The sequence below is a fragment of the Eublepharis macularius genome, chromosome 9 (assembly GCF_028583425.1).
Source record: "Eublepharis macularius isolate TG4126 chromosome 9, MPM_Emac_v1.0, whole genome shotgun sequence".
In the NCBI taxonomy this organism is placed as follows: domain Eukaryota; kingdom Metazoa; phylum Chordata; class Lepidosauria; order Squamata; family Eublepharidae; genus Eublepharis; species Eublepharis macularius.
In genome coordinates this window covers 8,810,402-8,832,422 of record NC_072798.1, presented here as the reverse complement: position 1 = coordinate 8,832,422, position 22,021 = coordinate 8,810,402, and the positions used below count along the sequence as shown (strand labels likewise).

The window sequence follows — 22,021 nt, the reverse complement described above, 5'->3', positions numbered from 1 at the left end:
ATAACCGTCTTTGATTCACACAACTATGTTATACAATCTCTTTTTTCTTTCTATGTCCCTTTTATTATTATTTTGTTTTTCAAAATAAAAATATATTCTCAGTGTTATGATCTAAATCCACTTCAGCTTCCCTCCAACCGTATGTTTTTTGAAGCTACACTATACATCGAGGGGTCCAAACACGGATAGTTTAGCTCTACTCCAAAACAAGAAAAATGCTCCACCAGGTGTGGCTTCTCTTTGAAGTTATCACAAGAATGAGAAAACCAGCCAACCCTGACAGCGCTTGTTTTGCACTCATACTTTCTTAACTGTTGACGAAAACAAAATGTGTGGAAGGTGCGTCTTGCTCCAGGCATTTGGGCAAAATGGTTGTTGTGTCTACAACAGAGATGCAGTTGGGTTTCCAGAGCAGATAGGCATCTGCCAGCAGCGTCTCGTAGTTTGCAACCACTTTGCATTTTTGATCATAAGATCCTCACTTGCGCACTCAGGGCTGCAAAATTGGGATTGCCAACTTCCAAGTGGGGCCTGGAGATCTCCAGGAAGTGCAACATCAGACAACAATGATCAGTTCCTCTGGAGAAAATGGCTGCTTTGGAGGGGGGGGCTCAATAATGATGACGACGACAACAACATTTGATTTATATACTGTCCTTCAGTACAACTTAACACCCACTCAGAGAAGTTTACAAAGTATGTCATTATTATCCCCACAACAATCACCCTGTGAGGTGGGTGGAGAGAGCTCTGACAGAGCTGTGACTGACCCAAGGTCACCCGGTTGGCTTCAAGTGGAGGAGTGGGGAATCAAACTCTGCTCTCCAGATTAGAGTCCTGCCGCTCTTAACCACTGCACCAAACTGATTCTCTCTATGGCATACGTTCCTAATGGCTTCCCTCTAGGGTTACCATAGCCCCGGTGGGGGCAGGGGATCCCCTCACACCCCTCACCCCTCACACCCCGCACCCACTTACTTGGCCGGCGGGGGGACGCGCACCTTCTGTGTGCGCTCCCTTGTGGTGCTGCGCGCTCCCCTGCACAGCAGCCGCCTGGATCGGCCCAGTTTGGCCCGGATCAGGGCCTCTGCGGAGCACAGAAGCACTCCTACACTCTGCAGCGGCTCAAAACGGGCCCAATCCATGCCCAAATGGGGCCATTTTCAGTGGTTCAAAATGGGCCTGAAACGAGCCCATTTTGGCCCGGATCAGGACTGTTTTGGGCTGCTGTGGAGGTCCTGCCCTCCGCAGCGGCCCCGATCTAAGCCCCTGAAGAACGTGGGCGCACTCCAAGGGGGGGGCACTGCATGATGATGTCACTTCCCGAAAGTGATGTCATCACGCTTGCGGGAACACACGCTTTGCGCGCGGGGGAACCCCCCCCCCGAAAGGTGAGTGCCAGGCCCCAATCACCCCGCTGGGAGGTTGCTAGCGCAACTCTAGTTCCCTCCCCTCATCAACTCTACCCTTCCAGGAAATCTCCAGGAATTTTCCAACCCAGCGTTAGCCACTCTACACAAAATCCAAATAGATTTTTAATTTTCTTCTAAGGTCACAGAGTTACTTACATCCTCTACCTGTGCCTGTTCATTTGTATCCATATGTGCAGAATTCTCCATTGTTCTTTGGCTCTGTTACTGTGCTTTTGACAGCAACCTCGTGCTGAGATAGTCAGCAGATGAAAACTTACCTAGCGGGAAAAACTGCCTGCTCAATTTCAGTGTGTTCAAAGAACAGAATCAGTCCCTTTGTTTGCCACAACCCTCTAAGCCACGTACTGGGGCCTGGAAGACTGCATGCATTTCTGGTTATATGCTTCCTGGTTATAAAGCTATAAAGTATAGCGTTATCTTAGGGTTGCCAGCCTCCAGGTTGGGGCTGGAGATCTCCTGGAATTACAACTGATCTCCAGGCCACAGAGACAAGTTCCCCTGAAAAAAAATGGCTGTTTTGGAAAGTGGACTCTATGATATTATATCCTACTGAGGTCCCTCCCTTCCCCCAAACGCCGCCATCTCCAGGCTCCACCCCCAAAATCTCCAGGAATTTCCCAAGCTGGAGCTGGCAACCCTACTTTAGCTGCTTGGTGGATTTTTTAAAGATATTTTGCCATCTGACTTTTGGAACCTAAAGACTCAGACACCGTTCTGCTTGCTTAGTGTTAGCTAGAGCAAAGGTAGGAGGAAGGGGTCTTTGGAAGATCCTGTCCTCACTGGAGCCTTGAAGTAGGGCTGCTAAAAGGGGAGGCTGGGGACACAATTCAGGAGGGAGGTATAGAAAAGATCCATAAGTGTAAAGAAGCAGTACTGCTGGAGGCCAGGATAATCCACACTATGGTGACTATGTATGGATGTGAAAGATGGACAATGAAGAAAGCGGTCAGGAATAAAATGTGATTCATTTGAAATGTGTTGCTGGAGGAGAGTTTTACAGATACCACAGATGGCCCAAAAGACAAAAAAAAGCACGTTCTAAATCAAATCAAAAAAGCACATTCTAAATCAAATCAAGTTTGAATTCTCCATAGAAGCTAAAACACTAAACGGAAACTATCATACTTTGGTCACATCATGAGAAGACAAGACTCACTTGAAAAGACAACGATGCTAGGAAAAGTTGGACTGACTCCATAAAGGAAAACACGGCCTTCAGTTTGCAGGATCTAAGCAAGTCTGTTAATGATAGGACATTTTGGAGGGTATTAATTCATAGGGTCGTCAGAAGGGACTTGAGGGCACATAAGAAACATATGGTTACCCATAGGGTTACCCATATGAGCTCCAGTTTGGTTTAGCGGTTAAGAGCAACAGGACTCTAATTTGGAAAACTGGGTTTAATTCCCCCACCCTCCTCCACTTGAGGATAGCTGGGTGACCTTGGGTCAGTCACAGCTCTCTCAGCCCCACCCACCTCACAGGGTGATTGTTGTGGGGATAATAATGACATACTTTGTAAACTGCTCTGAGTGGGTGTTAAGTTGTCCTGAAGGATGGTATATAAATCGAATGTTGTTGTTGTTGTTACCCTAACCCTGGGCATATTTTCAGATGCCGTTTGGATTGGGTCTGGGTGCAAGGTGTGGCCCAGAGGGGATTTTCACGGCTCTTGTCTTAAATGCTGTTAATGGCCCCTGCATTAAAAACCCTGAGATGTGTCGTTTTCAGCCCCCAGATTGACAATGCACTAAAAACTGTTTTTGAGAACGATCTTTTTTCCATAATTTAATGACGTTTTTTCCCATTCCAGTGAAGTCCAGCGGAGCAAGAAGTGACTTTGTGACCGAAGATCACAAAGCCCCTGGGGATTATCTGGTTTCTTTGGAAGCTGAAAAGAAGTAAAGTGTAAGTTCTTCAAAACAAGGCCTTTTCAAAAAATGTCATTTCTTGTTACCTTAGAAGATACTCGCTAAATTATTCCCCCACCCTTAGGCATCTTTCTTTTCTGATCTGCGAGAATCAATGTGAGTCAGGAACACGACCAAAGCCTCCGAGTCCTGACTGTACGATGACAATGTTCTCATTCATTTCAGATAATGCTTATTGAAATGGGCTGCCTTTTACGGGAAACACTTGCACTTTTTGGCAGGGCTCCGGAGAGCAACAAACAGTGCATTCCTATGCAGAATTACTCCACTTGGTCCAATGAAGTCAATAGGCTTACGCTGGCATAACTCTGCATAGGATTGCACTGAAAACATTGTAGGTTCAAAGTCAAAACACCATAGGGGTAACCATCATGGTACTTAACAATGTGCCAAGGTTCCCGGCTTGGGTTTTGAGATGTTCAGGGGAAAGGTGCTCACAGCAACATTTAACATAAATAAAGCAGGGCTTTTTTTCAGTGGGAACGTGGTGGAACGGAGTTCCAGCACCTCTTGAAAATGGTCACATGGCCAGTGGCCCCGCCCCCTGATCTCCAGACAGAGAAGAGTTTAGATTGCCCTCCGCACCGCCAAGCGGCACGGAGGGCAATCTAATCTCCCCTCTGTCTGGAGATCAGGGGGCGGGGCCACCGGCCATGTGACCATTTTCGCCTAGGGCGATTTAAACTTTAAAAAACTCCCCCCTTGTTCCAGCTGACCCAAAGTGACATCATTGTGCGGTCCTGAGTTCCACCACTGAGTTCCACCTCCTCTTTTCCCAGAAAAAAAGCCCTGAAATAAAGTATTTCCTTGGTCAAGGAGAGGTAGAAGTGGGTAGTCTAACTCATCTCCCCATTTCAAAATCAGTAGCTAACACTTGAAAAAATCCTAGGGAGTGACGAATCATTTGCCATTTTTAAAATCCAAAACCAAACCACAGTCCACATCATACCTTTTATTAAAATCACCTGCACTGGCATAAAACAGCATGCAAGCTTTTGAGTTCTCCGGAAGTCTTCTTCAGGCTGATTGCTACAATAGAAATTTTTAAAAGGTGGGAGAGAAAAACAGATGTTTGCAGCCATGATTTTGAAGGCCTCTTTTCTCTAGTAGGCAAGTAGATGTACATTTGGGTTCTTTGGTATCGCGTTGCATTCTAGTTCCTCGGGGCAAGAAAAATAAAAGGTGTCTCTCCACCGGAATTACAAAGCCCGGCAGTTTTCCATGTATCTTTCAGACACCAGAATTCATTTTTCCCCTATAGCAGCTTAATCTTCATAGCTAATTAAGTAAAGGTGCTGAGAATTAGAGTGCCAGCTTTTTTTTTGGCCCAGCTTCCTGTTTCTTTAAGAACATTGGTTTTATGAAAAGCTTCCCTTGCTCATTTCCTTATAGGAAAATAATAGCATGATGGGCCAGAGTATTTTGCTCCAACGACAACCCCTAGAAATGTCTGTTTAACAGAGCCCTACACCCCATACACAGGTCTACAATTCCCATCATGCTCTGGGCTGAAGGAATGACCATGAAACTCATTTATAACAATACTAACTGCACTAATATACTGCTCTTCTAAACAGATTAGTGCCCCACTCAGAGTAGTGAACAAAGTCAGAGTTATAATTATCCCCATAATACAGCTGGGGAGCTGGGGCAGTAGTGGGATTTGAACCAGCAGTTTTGATTCACAACCTAACCACTTACCCAAGGCCACCTGCAGAGCTCATGGCAGTAGTGGGAGTTGAACCAGAAGAGTGCTGATTCACAGACCAGCCACTTAACGACTATGCTACAGCAGCAAATGTTGTATGCATGCTACAGATACAAATAGGTCCCCATGACAGGTACCTTTCATTTTCCAACCCTGCCAAGATTCTGCATTTTTCCTGGGGTAGATTTCAGGATTTCAACCTTCACAACATGTTTCATAGACATGTGCACCATGCCAAATGCCAATGCTGTGTGCCTGTTTGGTGCCTGATGAAATGTTAAGAAGAGACTTGAAAGGTTACCAATTGCCTGGAGGGTGAAAAAATGCCCTTTCCCTTTAACAGAGACAAAGTGCAGTGTTATTTACCAGGTAACGGTATTTACCCAGAGGCCATGAATAGCATCAGCTGCTGATCTCCCAGTATTAAGCCTCTGTTAAAGGGAACAGGGCTTTTCCCCCAGGCTGGTTGGCAACCTTACCTGGAGCTAAGCTGTCCCTGCTTGCCTTTTGCAAGCAAGCCAGAAATGGATTTCCCAGCTCTCCTCTTTTTGCATTTTGATCCTGTCCCGAGTCCTGATTGCATTCTACCCGCTTAACAGATGAGGGAGAGCGCATGAGTAAGATGCTACCTCTTTGGAAAATTGCTCTTGCAACCCACGTAATTCACTCCTGCTTCTCCATCCAAGCAACTACCCTCACCCCCCCCCTTCCACTGCAGCAGGCCATCTCCTGATCTCTCAAGATCCAATTAGAAATCAGCGGCTGACTTCAGCTTTGGCAAAAGGCGAGCCCTGAATTCTCCTCATTGGCTTGGCATAGCCTTGCAGCAGCCAGTCTCCGGGGCAACAGAGCACCGGCACAGCCCACGCTCGTCTCCTGTGGTCCTTCCTCCCTTAAGGTTGCTTGAGCATCCTTAACCCCTTTGTCACTTGCTACAAGTTAGCGGCCGCTTGGGGAAAGGGGGAGTTCTTTTTCTAACAACTAGTTCTTGGGTAACAAATCCTTGTGGGTGCCTGGCAAACCGAGAAAGACTAGATCCAGGTCCAGTAGCACCTTAAAGAACAACTAGATTTCTAGGGTATGAGCTTTTGAGAGTCAGAGTTCCCTTCATCAGAAAAAACTAGTTTCAGGTGGGTACCTGTGTTGGTCTAGAAGAGCAAGATTACGGTCCAGTAACACATTAAAGACCAACTAGAATTCCTAGGTATTTTCCAGAGAGTCAAAGCTCCCTTCTTTAGATACATTTAGAAAAGAGCAAGAGTTCAGTAGCACCTATAAGACTAACAACATTTGTGGTATGAGCTTTTGTGAGTCACAGCTCACTTCTTCAGATACTTCTTTAGAGAAGTGGAAGTGCGTAGGGTTTTATCCAGCCAAAAGATGGGAAGGAAATTTAAATGAAAGGTGTAAAGTAAAGTATTGTAATTAGCTTGATAGAGTAGGGGTGTGAAAAGCAGAAAAGCAGGATATGTTATGAACAAGCTGACAAAATCATTTCTCTCCGGAGTCCATTCCCCCATCCCCAATTCCTTTTCCAGATGAACTTATATCTCTATGAAATTGGTACAGCCAACTTTCTTTCTTTCTTTCTTTCTTTCTTTCTTTCTTTCTTTCTTTCTTTATTTATTTATTTATTTATTTATTTATTTATTTATTTATTTATTTCACAAACAACTCTTTTCTGCCTATAATCCAGAGGAGTTAGCTGTGTTAGTCTGTAGTAGCAAAATAGTAAAGAGTCCAGTAGCACCTTTAAGACTAACCGACTTTATTGTAGCATAAGCTTTCGAGAGCCACAGCTCTCTTCATCAGATGCATTCATCTGATGAAGAGAGCTGTGGCTCTCGAAAGCTTATGCTACAATAAAGTCGGTTAGTCTTAAAGGTGCTACTGGACTCTTTACTATTTCTGCCTATAATAGCTGCAGGACAGAATTAAAGGATGTAAAGTTTCCCTTACCACTTGATCTGCCTGCCTGGAGTGGGGCAGGGAGAAAGCATTGCCTTGAAATTTCTGCATGTCACACACATGGGTTCTTATCCATGGCTTGAAGACCACAGATCTAAGCTGAAAACCATTGTTGCGCCTTATGGCAAATACATATGAATGTGTCCTGTTCTCACGCTGTTGGTCTGTCTTGCACAGAATCACCTATCCTGATTAGCTGCAGTTGGCATGAATCTTGGGCAAAAAAAAGGTTTCTTCTGGAACCAACTACCTGTCCGTCTTTTGGAGATGCTGGGGACCGAACCAGGGACTTTCTGAGTGCAAAAGAGATGCTGTACCACTGATTCACAACCCCTTTCATGGAGAGACACCTTCCCTGAACAGTTGTCAATTGGGCAAGGGGGGGGCGGGAAATATTAAAACAAGAGATTCACACCAACACAAGGAGGGGGCAGAGAAAGGACTTTCAAAGCGAGAAAATGAAATTATTTTATTCATATTACAAGAACAGGAAGCAGAAAATGAAAGGAAGTTTATCCCTGATGTAAGACAAAGAGCAGTGGTTTGAAATGCGTCTGGTGATTTTTGCAGTGGTTGTTTTAAATCAGTTGATTTTCCCACCGCACCTGTGGGGTTAAAAAATAAATAATAAAAAAGCTCTGTTACTCACTGAAAGCTTCCAACCTGCTTCCCTAGACCCTGGTAATATGGACAATCTCAAAAGAAAGCGCAGAAGGAGGGACATACTGCAAGACAGACACTCAAGCCCCTTCTGTGTTAACGTGGCATAATGGCTGATGTGTCGGACCAGGATCTGGGAGACCCAGGTTCGAATCCCACTCTGTCATAGAAGGTTGCTGGGTGACTATAGGCCAGTCATGCACTCTCAGCTTAACATGCCTCATAGGGTTGCTGTAAGGATAAAATGGAGAAAAGGAAAATGATATGAGCCATTTGGGGTCCCCGCTGTAGAGAAAGATGGGGTATAAATGAAAATAAATAGATGAGAGGAGATTACTTCTCCATGTAGCACAGAAAGCCTGAATGGATGAGGGGGCACTCTGGTCTTCAGTAAAAAGACAAACCTCTTATATTTTTAATAATTGAGGAGGGTGAAGATGAAATATTATATGCACAAATTCAGGAGCTATGGTTTCAGCCCCCATGTGCCCTCTTTTAACCTTTTGGGTCTGAATTTGTCCTCTGTTACAGCTGCCACTGACCCGCTTCCTGGTTACTGGACAGGGTTATCAAATGTCATTTCTTTTCCCCCCAAAGCAGCTGATCTTAGCATTACATAAGCTGACAGCTCGCAAACACAGTCAAGGGAAAGGAGGGGACAAACACCATTGAACGCAGGCGGGATTTTCTTTCTTCTGTTTTGCTCGCCAGTTATTTTGGAACGCCAGAATGGGACGGGTGAGGCGAGGGCTTGTGACTCTCATAGAGACCAGGGCGGTGAACAGAGGCCAGACCTGTCAGGAACTGGAGTTTGGAAATCCCCCCCACCAATAACAAAAAAACACCCTTTCGTTAATGCCCTAAAACAGTGTTTTCCCAAGGATGTTGTGGGTACCCCTGTGGGCTCGATGAGAAAATCACAAATGGGACGCCAGCGCTTCTGAAAGACAGCAAGATCTGGCTGGCGCTAGCTCCTAAGCATCGCTTTGGCCCACCTGTTCCAGCTTGAGGATTCTGATCTTCCAGACAGTTCCTCTTTCTTGTCTCACACATGGCCGCAAGGGTGCGGGAATGTCGTTCCAGCAGAGGTTCGCTAAACTTCGGTTCTTGCTAGGTTTAGGAGACAGGCTGAAATGCCTTCTCTTTGGTGATCTCCCATCTCCTTTTTATATACTTGATGGGTTTATATGTGTGTGCATGTTATGTGCCGTCACGTCACCTCTGACCTATGGCAACCCTATGAATGAAAGACCTCTGAAACATCCTATCATTAACAGACTTGCTCAGATGCTGCAAACTGGAGGACATGGCTTCTTTTATTGAGTCCACATCTCGTTTTAGGTCTTCCCCTTTTCCTACTGCCTTCTACTTTTCCAAGCATTATTGACTTTCCCAGAGAATCTTGTCTTCTCATGATGTGACTCAAAGAATGATAGCCTCAGTTTTGTCATTTTAGCTTCAAGGGAGAATTCAGGCTTGATGTGATCTAGTACCCACTTATTTCTCCTTTTGGCCATCCATGGTATCCGCAAAACTCTCCTCCAGCACCACATTTCAAATGTTTTATATATGTACATTTTTTTACTCTCGTAAAAATTGATTGCATTTTTATAAATAATGGGATTGTGAGCTGCCTTGCAGAGCTGGAAGGTTGAGAATGCAAGGTACGTTTTAATAAAATAAGTAGCCTCCCTCCTGGGAAGGGGCCGTGGATTCCTGCACAGAAACTTCTAAATTCAGTCCCTTATGTTTCTATTTAAAAGGATTAAGTAGGAGGGGAGGGGAAAGACCTGCTGGAGAGCTGCTTCCAGCCAGAGTTGACCAGGCGGCCTCAACATGGTGCCGATAGGTCCCATAGCACCCACCGACATCTTCCCTGGTGCCCACCGAGCGTTTTTAGAAAGCAGGTGGTGCCAAGTAGAGCTCTTGCCCAGGGTTTCTGATTGATCACTGATAGGGGTGCCAGACCCCCGGTGGGGGCGGGGGATTCCCCGCCATTGCCCCCCACACCTCACCCCCACTTACCTGGCCAGCGGGGGGGGCCGCACACCCTCTGTGTGCGCTCCCCTGCGGAGTTGCACACGCCCGCGGATTGGGCCCGTTTTGAGGCACTGCAGAGTATCTCAAAATGGGCCCGTTTTGGCGCAGATCGGGCCCGTTTGGGGGTGCTGTGACATGCAGGAGCACTCCTGCGCGCCACAGCACCCCAAAATGGGCCCACTCCAGGCCAAAACGGGCCTGTTTTGAGGCGCTGCAGAGCTCAGGAGCGTTCCTGCATGCCGCAGTGCCTCAAAATGGGCCCGATCCGCGGGTGCGTTTTGGGCCGCTGTGGAGTGTAGGAGCATTCCTGTGCTCCACAGCAGCCCCCAATGCGAGCCCCCACAGAGCGTGGGCATGCTGGGGGGCACTGCAGGATGGCACCATTTCCCGGAAGTGATGTCATCACGCTTTGTGGGAGCACGCGTGCGCTTTGTGCGTGTGCACCCCCCATCGCAACCAAGGTAAGAGCCAGCCCCCAATCCCCCGCTGGGAGATTGAGGGGGCCTGGCAACCCTAATCACTGAAGATCTGCTCGGTAGCGTAGATTAAAATAATGTGTTTTCATCAGCAGCTGCCACCAAAATGTTGCTCTTATTCTCTCACACTCCTCTTTCCAAGTGTATTTTAAAAATTCTCCCTTGCACTCGAACTTCCTTTGAGTTTCTGGCTCCGCCTCCTGTGACAGCCATTTGGTGGTTGCCGCCACCTCCCACGGCAGCCATATTGTGGTTGCACCCACCCTCTCGTGTCAAAATTCAAATGGTGGAGACAGGCTCAAAAAGCTTGGGGATCCCTCTAATAGCATTCATGGACCTTGATAGACCAATGGCCTGATTAAATATATGTATGTGTTCGGTGTGCAGAAGAACAGGGGCTATCTTGTTTGTCCACAATCTGTGCCTGCCCTTCTGTGAACTGAGCAGCACAGTCTCCAGTCGGCTTCTGCAGACTGGCTCTATCTGTATCATGGTGAACTAAGGAGACCGTTAGACTGAAGGAGGAAAAAATCCCTCAGTGGCAATTAGCCACAATGACTAAATGTGACTTCCATGTTCAGAAGCAGTAGCCAAGGGGCAATAATAGGGAAAGGCCTAGGGGTGTCAATTGCCTGGGGGGGGGGGGAAACGTCACATCGCTTTAATAGAGGCTTGATGAGATGCTATTCACCGAGACAGATTATTTACCACCATGCCACAAAAAGCTTCACTGCCCATTTTCACAGGGCATTTTTAGGGCTGGTAACCCTAGAAATGTCTTGGCTGCCATGCCCTTCTTGGAGGCCTTCTGCAGATTCCTGATGGGTTGCTGTGTGAAACAGGTTACTGGGTTCGATGAACATTTGGTACCACAGCACAGTGGTTTTAGAGGCAGTGTTGTGTAATGGTTAGAGTGCCTGACTCAGATGTGAGAGACCTGATCTCCACTTTGCCATTGATGATCAGGCCAGTCACACACACTCAGCCGAACCTACCTCACAGAGAGGGTTAAGTCAACATCCACATGAGGTTCTCCTGTAATGACAACTGCTCTCTAGATAGAGTTGCTAGCTTCCAGGGGGTGAAAAGGGGAGGGATGGCAAACCCTGTAACAATCTGGTATGAAAGAAAGGGCAAGCCCACGGGGAATACAATGAAACAATGCTTCACAAAGTGTTCAATTTTTAAAGTGCCAGTGCTGTATAATTTAAACATTCATACATATTTGTGCAGTTCTTTCAGGAACAAGAATGAATCCAATATACAGAAAGTGCATTCAAGATTATTGCAACATGTCCGGGTGTAATAAAGTTTATATAAATTTAAATCCTTGCGTTAGTCTCTTTCCTTCTTTCTGGTGTCCTTTCCATGCACAGAGCAAACGCAGAGGTGGGAGAGATGTAGAAATCCTCCTCAGGCCCAATCTGGGGCCGGCTTAGAAACCACAGATTTCGTGTCCTCTTCTATGGGAGCACTGCCTCTGATTCCTTATGGTCGGAGATTCTCATATTACATCAACCGGATAGGGTGGCCGTGAATGCACTTTCTGTATATTGGATTCATTCTTGTTCCTGAAAGAACTGCACAAATATGTATGAATGTTTAAATTATACAGCACTGGCACTTTAAAAATTTAACACTTTGTGAAGCATTGTTTCATTGTATTCCCCGTGGGCTTGCCCTTTCTTTCATACCAGCTTCCAGGGGGTGGCTGGAGATCTCCCAGAATTACAAGTGATCTCCACGTGACAGAGATCAGTTCCCCTGGAGAAAATGGCTGCCTTAGAAGGTGGACTCTATGGCATTATAACCAGCTGAAGTCCCTCCCCAAACACCAGTCTCCAAGCTCCATCCCCAAACCTCCAGGAATTTCCCAACCTGGAGCTGGCAACCCTATTTTTAGATGACACATAGAGACAGAAATTCCTGTAATGGCTGCTTTGGAGGGTGGACTGTATGGCATTATAGCCCACTGAAGTTCCTCCCCTCCCCAAACCTACCCTCAAATCTGCAGGAATTTCCCTCTCTGGAGTTGGCAGCCCTACAGACCATTTTGGCTCAAGCGCTGTAACCAGACAGGCCAAATGGCTTTGCAAGCTCCCTCAAGCAACCTGTCCCAGGCCCCTCTTGGGGCACACAGCCTTTCTTATCTCACAAACTGGAGCCAGCTATGAAGCCCCAGCCCCTCTCAAAAGCAGGGGCAGATAAGCTTGGCAAGACAAAAGAAGAGATGGGGCGGGATTCACTTCTCAAGACAGAAAACCGCTCCTGCCGTGGGTAACAAGATCCCAAGTAAAAGGAGTCAAGTTAGAGAAGAATACAGCTGGAAGGAGTGGAGGATAGTCTACTAATAAGATTAAGCCGCTACTTTAACTCCTCCAGAAGGCCAGTTGGGCTGCATGGATTTTGAAGACCTTTTTACCATGTCAGCTTCCCCACCCTATTTCTTATTCAGCAGTTTTCCAATGGTACAAATTGCCACGAGATCAGGTCAATCAAAAGCACCAAATGTGCGTGTAGGAAACCCAGAAGACGATCTTGTCACCTGGAGGGAAAACAGAAAGTTGGCCGAAATCAACCAGATCTCTATGAAACGTGGGATTTGCATCTACAGTGTGCATTTTTACATGTACGCAAGAGACCCAAACATTTTGGCCCAGCATCAGTTTAGGTCACATCTACACACTCGGAGTGCATGGCTTAATCGTCCTGGGACTGTACCATTTCAGAATGCTGGCAGCATGTCCCCACATGCTTGAAATCTCCCCTACTCTAGAAAGCTAGCACTTCAGAGTGAAAGAGACAGGATAGTCTTGCAAGTTTATTTTCTACATTCATGCTGCTCTTGAGGTGTTGGGAAACATTCAGATATGCATATCTACTACCTATGGTGGTACAGGGAAGTTTGTTTTATCAATATTCGGAGGTTAGAGAGGGAGATTAGAAGTGGCTTCCCATTACGGACTTTTGAATGAAGAAATGCCACTTAGTCGGGTCTGATCTCCTGCCTGCCGCCTCTGGCCCTGTATGTGCGTTCAGAAATGCTCAAAACTGCCAAGACGGGGGATTAGCAGATACTGCGTCCTGAATCTCTTCTCTTTCACCACCAGTCCCCTCCCCTCTCCCCAAGTTGCGCAGATCCATTGCTTCCTTCAGGATTTAAACATTTCATTTGGAAGAACCTTGCTTTGCGTTTGTTTAAACCGAGGGTCTTTTTACAAACTTGCATACCATATGCTGATAACGTCTCTCCCTCCCCTCCCATCCTTTTCAAATTGATTTTGTTCATTTAAACTCCCCCCTCCTCAGGGGTTGATTCAGGACTGCGGGGTGGGGGAGCTTTTTGCACAGTTCAGAAGTGCCATGGGGAACTCACTGCTACAAGATACAGCAATGGCCTTCGGCTGGATTTAAAAGGGAATTCAATAAATTCTGGAAGCAGCTTATCACTGGCTGGGGCAGTGTGTCTTGTGGCTGGGAGAGGCAACGATGGGGGCGGAGGGGAGGCTTTCTGCCCTAGTTATAGATGTTCACTAGGTGAAACGGTGGAATAGATGGACAGCATAGAGACTCTTCTGATCGTTGCATGGGCCTCTCCTGTGGAATCTCTTGCTCCAACTCAGCGTGAGCTACCATGTAATATCTGCACTAACCCCCTTGTCCTTCCTACAGTCTCTATCAGGATTCCCTTAATAGAACAGGTAACAACAGACCGTATTAGAGAAGCAGCTGTTTGCCATTACTGTTGTTCAGGGCTTTTTTTCTGGGAAAGAGGTGGTGGAACTCAGTGAATTGCCAGCACAGGGTGCAATTCCTGGCGGGAGGTGGTGCCCCTGGTACCACATTCACATGCGCAAAGTGCGCGCATGTTCCCGGGACCGCGCAATGACATCACTTGGGGTCAGCTGGAACAAGGGGGGAGTTTTTTAAACTTTAAGTCACCCTCGGCGAAAATGGTCACATGGCTGGTGGCCCCGCCCCCTGATCTCCAGACAGAGGGGAGTTTAGATCGCCCTCCATGCCGCTGGTGGCCCGGAGGGCAATCTAAGCTCCCCTCTGTCTGGAGATCAGGGGGCGGGGCCACCAGTCACGTGACCATTTTCAAGAGGTGCCGGAACTCCGTTCCACCACGTTCCACCTGAAAAAAAGCCCTGCTGTTGTTCTTTTGTGATGTCCAACCAGAAAGGAGCATACTGAAAGCATTCTGTCGGACAGGGGGCAATACCTGGTCCCACACCAAAGTGCATTCTTTGTCGTCTGTGTCTGGTGGGTAGCTTTGTTGGTTTGTAGTAGAATGGCAGGGTTTGAGTCCAGCTGTAATGGAGAGCCAAGCTGCAAGACCAGGATGCCTACATTTCCCATCAAAAATGAGGGAAGCTGACAAGTGTCCAAACTGTGTAAGGCATCACTTGTAGCTTGGCTCTTAGAGACGAACAAGTGTTTCATGGTATAAGCTTCCACTCCCTTCTTTGTAGGTACAAGGATCTCCAATCCTCCCTGTATCTGAAGAAGGGAGCTTTGACTTTCAAAAGCTTACACCCTAAAGTCTTGTTGGCTTGTAAGGTTCCACTGGACTCAAATCCTGCTGTTCTTTGTAGTCAGGTCACCCCCATAGCAGTCCCCCCCCCCCCGGCAATAGATAGAAAGGTAGGAAAATTACTAGGGGAATAGGAAAGCTTGAAAGCTACTGTCCCAGAGCACAGACTTGTGAAATGAAGCTTTGATAAGGTTCTCTTATTGATAACAATGCTACGTCTATTCTGGAAAAGGACAAAAGAGCCTTGAATTACTTCCTAGGCAGCCAAAGAAAGGCCTAGCTGAGGAATTCGGTAACCTAGTTATAGCCAAATTGCTCTTATCTTCTTCCCCCGTCCTCTCTCCCCTCCCAACAGCCTGGAGAAAGAGAGAGAAGCTACCATTGTCTTCAATGAAAACAACCTTCAGTTCGCATTCTGGTGTTTAGCAACCAAGTGGAAAAGTTGTTTTTCTCCAAAAAGCTGAAATGAATCAGGCCCTGCATTCAAGCCTCAACCCCACCGGATAAGCTTTCTTCCAAACCCCTTCTGCACTGTGTATCTGATTGGGATGATCAAACCAGTTGTTGAGGTCTGTTCTTTTCCAAGGTTTTACCATTCAGGTTGAACTGAAACCATCAACCCAGAGACGGTGAATGGAAAATTCTGTATTTCATTGCCATGAATTCGGGGGTAGTGTGATGGGAGACAGAAAGCCTGAGCTTGGGACTGGCTGAGATACTTACACGGACTCACTACAGAGCCTAATTTTTTCTCCAGACAAATTGCATTGTACTTTTACATCCTGATGTCCTCCCTCGTAACCCTCCTCGCACCATTATATAAAGGCTCTCCATCCCTACTCGGGTCTGAAGGGAACTCGACTCTCAAAAGCGTACACTCTGAAAATCTCTCTAAGTTGCCACTGAATTCAAACCCTGTTGATTGCATGGGGTAGAGTGGACAGATAACTTTTTCTTATACTAGAAGTGGAAGGCATCCAATGAAGTTGAGGGGCAGAAGATTCACCATGAACAAAAGGAAATACTTTACAGGAAGAGTGATTAAATATGTGGAATGCACGGCCAGAGGATGTAGTAATTATCTCAGGCTTTAAAGGGGGATTAGACAGATTCGTGGAGGACAAGTTGATCGGTGGCTACTGGCCATGGTGACTAAAGGGAACCTCCACTTTCCAAGGCAGTCAACCTCTGAAGTCCAGCCCCAGGGGACAACATCAGCGGAAGGCCTCAACCTCTATGCCCTGTTGTTGGCCCTCCATAGCAACTGTTTAGCTACTGTGTGAGATGAGATGTTGGACCAGGGGGACTGCTGGCCTGATCCAGTGAGGCTCTTATGTTCTCTGATGATGTCACAGAAAGGCTGAGCAGGCAGAAGTTTCTCTGGTTGGCACTGGCTGAAGAGTTCACATCCTAGGGAAGGAGGTTTAGAAACAACAGTCTAGCAAAGGAGGTGAGAAGGCAGCAGGTTAAGCCCATCCAAGAATTCCAGGGAAAATGGAATATTTTTAGATTATGTAGTTGAACAATTAAGAACAACTATTATAAAATGTATCGATAGCTGGAGAGATTTAAATAGTAGCAGGAAAATAGGAATATATATGATTTAATTAATGGCAATTTGATTCAATTTACAGTTTATTCAACATTTCATCTCTTATAGGATTTAGATGTGTTTAGATTCATATATAACCCAGACTGAAGTTGTGGATGATTGTAGAGATATGATTTGGGTGACTATATGATGCAGTTATGTTTTTTATGTATATGTTTGAGTTTATTAACTGAAATAAAAACATTGAAAGAGTGAAGGCAGCAGGCCACAGGAAAGGGGGTATTGGAAGAGTTAGAAAAGAGTATACCCCAGACGAGTGAGAAAAAGCGGAGAAGGGCAGAGGGAGCGAGTGCCAGGTCACTCGAGTTCTCTCGGTGATTTGAAATAACCAGCCAGATCTTTGGCTTCTGGCTTCTAGTTATATTTGGAGTCTATATAGCATATGAAACATCGGAGGCAACTGCAACTATGAATCCCTGGGTGGGGAGACTCTTACGAACAAACACAAGACCACCACTTTCTATTTCAAGAAGGTATTTTATTGGTCCAGCAACAGCAAAATATACAAATGTCCAAAAGGCAGACCCGTTATATAAGCTGGCCCAGTTTCATCTCAGGCAAAAAAACCCCTTCCTGATTCGAATATACAGAATTAACATCGCACAAAAAAGTAAAAAGGAAAAAAAAACCTCGCTCCTCTCCCAGTTCTGCAACATTAGTTAAATAAATAATTAGCACTTTGCTATCAAAAATATGATAAAAATATAAATTCAAGTATCAAAGGAAAAAACACAATCAAAAAAGAAATCATTGGTGTGGTTCTAAATGGTGTTCCCCACCCACCCGGCAATATCGGGCAAAACCGCAAAATCAATGCCCCCTCCCCTCTCCTTCATTCAGATTGCCAGAAGCAAGAATAATCCAGTTTCTTCCGGGATTCCTCCCTCGTATGAGTCCGTAATATTTTATCTTTTCCTCCATTCACTTTTATGTAAAAGCAAGTGGAAGAAAGACTGGGTAAAATAGCTTATCGCAGGAGAGGTAGCTAGACATAACGTGCAGTTTGTCAGCCACTGGTTTATCTAGCTGGGGCAGGAGAGGGTGAGAAGTATACGCTATACGCAAGATACAGTCCTTTGCCCTCTAAAAACTTTTCTCTTTAAAGAAAACAAAAAGACAGATAGAACTCTGCAGTTAAGCAGCCGTGTGGGGGGGAGAAAGTAACTATGCACTCACTCAAAAACAAAAAAACCCAACACACAATAAAAATAACTAAAAAAAAAAGTGTTCCTGCAACTGTACACTAATATAAACATAAGCCTCCATTCATGGCACACCACCCCTCCTCGCCCTTGTAAAAAAATTCACTAGTCAGACATGGCCCAAGTATGGTTCACCACAGCAGAGCCTTAATAAAAACCATATGAAAAGTACTTCTTGTGGCATAGCCCTAACACTCAAGGCACTGGTGTTTGCCTTTTGGACTCCGCACTCCTCCAAAGAAGCCACTGCACTGCAACCAAGTGAGTTCGTTCCACCTGTTAAAAGTCTTAACTACTAAACCTTACCTGAAGCAAGAACGTTACAAAAGGGAAAAGGGAGTGGTGTTTTCCCCCCACACCCAAATTCTGTGTTGATGGGGCTGGGAGAGCCTTTCGGTCCCACCACCGAACTAAGAATCGTTCATGACGTATCCCTAGTTGGGGAGGATACCATTTTCGAAAGGCCCTGTAAGCGAAAGGAGATGCAGATGGCTACAGATCACTCCGGCAGGTATCAAAAGAAAGGCAGAGACTCCAGCGCAAATGCCATCTAAGCAAAACCCAAAGAGAAGTTCAAAAAATGGGCTTTCCAAGGGAGCTGATGAGAAATTTCAGCTGATCTCCAGAGTACGTTAGGGACTTCCCTTGGGGTTAACTTCATGGCCTTCTTCAGAGTGTAACATTTGAAAGTCAGGGGCAGATCCACCCCCCCCCTCCCCAAATCAACAAATGAGAAACAGTTAGGAGGAAAACACATGGGTGCAGCTGAGCGAGATCAAACTCTCTGCAATGGTTTTAAGGTATGGAAGCGCCCCAAGAAAAAACAACTATCCATTACAGCCGGCAAGCTTCCACTCCCTGACAGGCTGTGCAACATACAAGGAACGTGGGTGGAAAATGGGCATACTTTTGTCTGACAACAGCACTTGCTTCAGCTCGGCACAAGGACACAAATCTTTATCCAAAGCAGCTCACACCACGCAAAGTGCACAAGAAACCGTTCTGGCATGTCTCATGTGGCTTATATGAGCTTCCCACACCCAGCCCAATTTGTACTGTATGTTACTTTTCTACCAGTGGAAAACCAGTAAAATCTAAAACAGCTGGGGCCAATTCATGTTACAGAGTCCTCGGATCTCCCGTTAGTCTAGAGAGTTAATTCCCAGGCACGGGTTAACCCAGTTTGTATTGGGATCATTGGGACAGGGACAGGAGAGTTACAAGCCCCAATAGAGTAAATTACAATTCCCAACAGGGTAAAACAGCAACTCCCCAGAACCATTTCATTTGGGTGCAGTGGGGAAGCTTAACCTCCATCTTTCCCTGTGTACCCATAGCAGACACATAGGGACACAAAGATACTGCCTGTTAACACATCATCTGCCAAACACATGTCTCCCAGTGAAGCACTGTTTGAAGAAGGGGAGCTTGCATGTTGGGCAAACTAGATGGACATGAGATAAAGCCCTGTGTGAGCTCACACAAGCTCACCCCAACATGGCCACAGTGAGCCCTGGTTACTGCAGCGAGGCCAAGACACACCTGAATTGCCACCTACGTTCCAGAAGTTTTCAGTGGCGTGGGGAAAACGGTCTGCGCTCACTAGCCCTCCCTCAGCTCAGACTGAAAACAAGCCAAAAAGATCCCTGCACCTCACCACACACGAAATCATCACGTGATTGAGTCCCAGCGCAGCCTTAATCGTGCACCTAAAGCAGGTTTGTAACACTAGATTCTGCCTGGGTGGGACATAAAAAGCTTGTAGGAGACAGAGGAGTTAATGGGCAGGGAGGTAATTTATGAACTGAGTGAAATTCAGATGTGTCCCTTAGAGGACTGCCCTTGTGCATACCTGGTGCAAAAAACACAAACTCCTATTCATATAAACTATCACTTCCTCCAGTTTACTGCAACACAAAAGTTATGTTACAAGTTACTGAGTGGTCTTGAAAAACCAGTTATTGGGGGATCTCAAGACAACGCAAATCTACACGATACTCTACATGTCCCTTTAATATTCAGAATGTGATACAAATTTCGTATTTTTTAAATCAATACAGAACTTTTTTTTTTTTTAAGATTTGGCAGGGGGCAAATCCTGACATCAGAGTACAGGATGGTGGTTCATGTGAACGGGTAAGATCTAATGTGTCCGTGTGACAATGCTCTTTTATACTTATTTCTAAACTTCATTTCCCCCACCCCACAGCCCAATATTATCCGTTTATTTATACACTGCAAGAGGAAAAGAGTGTCTTCCTCCCATCTCTCCAAGGCAATGGTGCTACAAATAACCTCCCCACCAGCGCTATTTAGGACGTCTGGCGTGCACAGAAGTACCTTTCAGCCCAGCAATTGTCTATCAAGCTCCAAAGGAAACTAAAATTAATTCAGCCTAAATATCAGATGTTGGATCCACATTTATAATCCAGCGAGACGTTCTCCTTCCTTCCCCTCCCCGTGTCTTTTTTCTCCTGCCTCCGTTCTGTTCCAAGTCCAAACGGGCAGATGATCAGCTACAAAGATGGTCAACAAAAACGGTTGACCCTCAAGTCAAGCGGAGAAGGACCGGAAATGCAAGCTTCAGAGACGGACGACGCAAATGGAGCCAGATTTTCCTCGAGAGGCTTTGGAAGCATCGCCTGAAGAATTTCAAGACTACTTGTGGGAGATATTCAGGTTCTGCAAAGGAAAAAGAAGAAAACGGTGAGCTGATGGTTTAAAACAAAGCACCAAAAAGAACAGAAGCAAAAGATGCTGCTTTGCATGCAGAACAACCAAAAGATAGGTTCCCTTGGGAGGGCAGAAGAGAGAAAGACCGTAATGACCACGTTGAAGGGCAGCCAGGTCACAGCGCAAACCATGAGCAACATTCATAATTGGCCTTCATCTCCTCCCCAGCCCTTGCTCTGAGTGCTAATCTTGGTCTTCTCATCAGGTGAGCTCCTTCCCACATTGAGCTCCTCTTCTTGCTAAACCCCCTGTCAACTTTCATCCCTGCTACTAGGGCTGCAGAACTGGTTCTATCAGCGGCGCTTGGAATTTGGATCTGGACTCAAAAGCAGGTTGAGATTCTGTTGCAGGTGGGTCATGAATGCTAGGAAGGAGGTAAGAAACAGTCAGGGTGCCAACTAACCACGAATACTGCCTGTGGCTCAATGGTGCTTGTGCATAAAGGACTAAACGCCAGCACTTGTTCAGCTCCGAGTCAAGGCTGGATGGGTGCCATGAAAGTGATACCACCATGTGAGAAGAGAACCCTCTCTAGAGTTCTGTGGAACTAATGGCTAAACAGGATTCTTTCGCTGCTCTGGATGACTGGAGGCTGATAGGTATCGGACACGATTTGATTGGGTTAGGGATGGAGAAAAAACAGTCAAGGTGGTTAGAATGTTGAGCACGGAAGAAGATAGGTTTATCTGGGCATCAAGTGCTTGCAGCCGCATTTTGGGATATATATGCTGCGGCTACAGACGAGCATTGTCCGACTCCGGTCTGCTTGAGTTGTATACGTGTTAACACAAGAGGTACTGCAGAAAAAACAAAGCTAATTCTTTTCTTACAGGGGAGTCGGCCTAATAACAAGCGTGCCCATGAATATCCTGCCAAGTCAGGAGGCTCAGATTTTTCCAAGCCATCCCAACTGCCAGAAAAACCAAGGCCCAAGTCAATGCCTAGTTGTAGAACCAACGCGGCTACTGTTGTAACACAGTTGTGTGAAGGAATCCACAAAGCTTGAGGCCAAACGGCTTCAAAGCCCTACAACTGTGGATGGCAACGTCCGCATGCTACAAGCTGCCTCTCCAAGCAGCAATCTTCTAGCACCTCCAGGTTTACTGAGCAAGATCTGGGTCCAACAGCACCTTAAAGACAAGCTAGATTTCCGAGGTTTCAGCTTCCGAGAGCCAAAACTCCTTTCATCAGATTCATATCAGACAAAAGGAGCGTTGACTCTGGAAAGCTGAAACCTTGGAAATCTAGTTGGGCCTTTAAGGTACTATTGGACCCGCATCTTACTCTTTGACAGAATACCAACATGGCTACCCACTTGAAACTATCTCCAGGTTTATTTTGACCCACCACATTTTAAGAAGTGGCTCTAGTCCACATGGCTATATACTGACTGCTGTAGCGCTGGCTATTGAGAAGAAGGATGGATCTATTTTAGGGGCTCAAATATGCCGATGCTTACGGTACATGAGGATGGGATGTTTCAGCCCACACTTCCTCCCTCTTCTAACTCTGACAGACCCAAGTTTAGTCTTTGGCATCACTAATTAAAGAGTCACAAATGGCAAAGCTGGGAAAAGATCTCCGGAGACCTGTGTAGAAAGAACAGATGCATCTGTTGATGGGTGCACCTGAGAGGATGAGAGGAGAAGCCCTGGAAGCTGCCATTTTGAAGTTCTTTTACAGCTGTGAGTTCAAATCACCTTACCTCAAGCACAGTTCAT

The 22,021-nt window shown here is 46.1% G+C and overlaps 1 protein-coding gene across 2 annotated transcripts in view; it reads right to left on the bottom strand.

Annotated features, from left to right (window-relative positions):
- Positions 1–16,838: 16,838 nt before the first annotated feature.
- Positions 16,839–22,021, bottom strand: part of PFKFB3 (6-phosphofructo-2-kinase/fructose-2,6-biphosphatase 3) — a 37,487-nt gene continuing 32,304 nt past the window's right edge. For both annotated transcript variants that reach the window (XM_054988361.1, XM_054988362.1), the window contains one exon: positions 16,839–20,249. In XM_054988361.1, the coding sequence (XP_054844336.1) occupies positions 20,243–20,249 (7 nt within the window). In that variant the 3' untranslated portion in view covers positions 16,839–20,242. The remainder of the gene's footprint in view (positions 20,250–22,021) is intronic.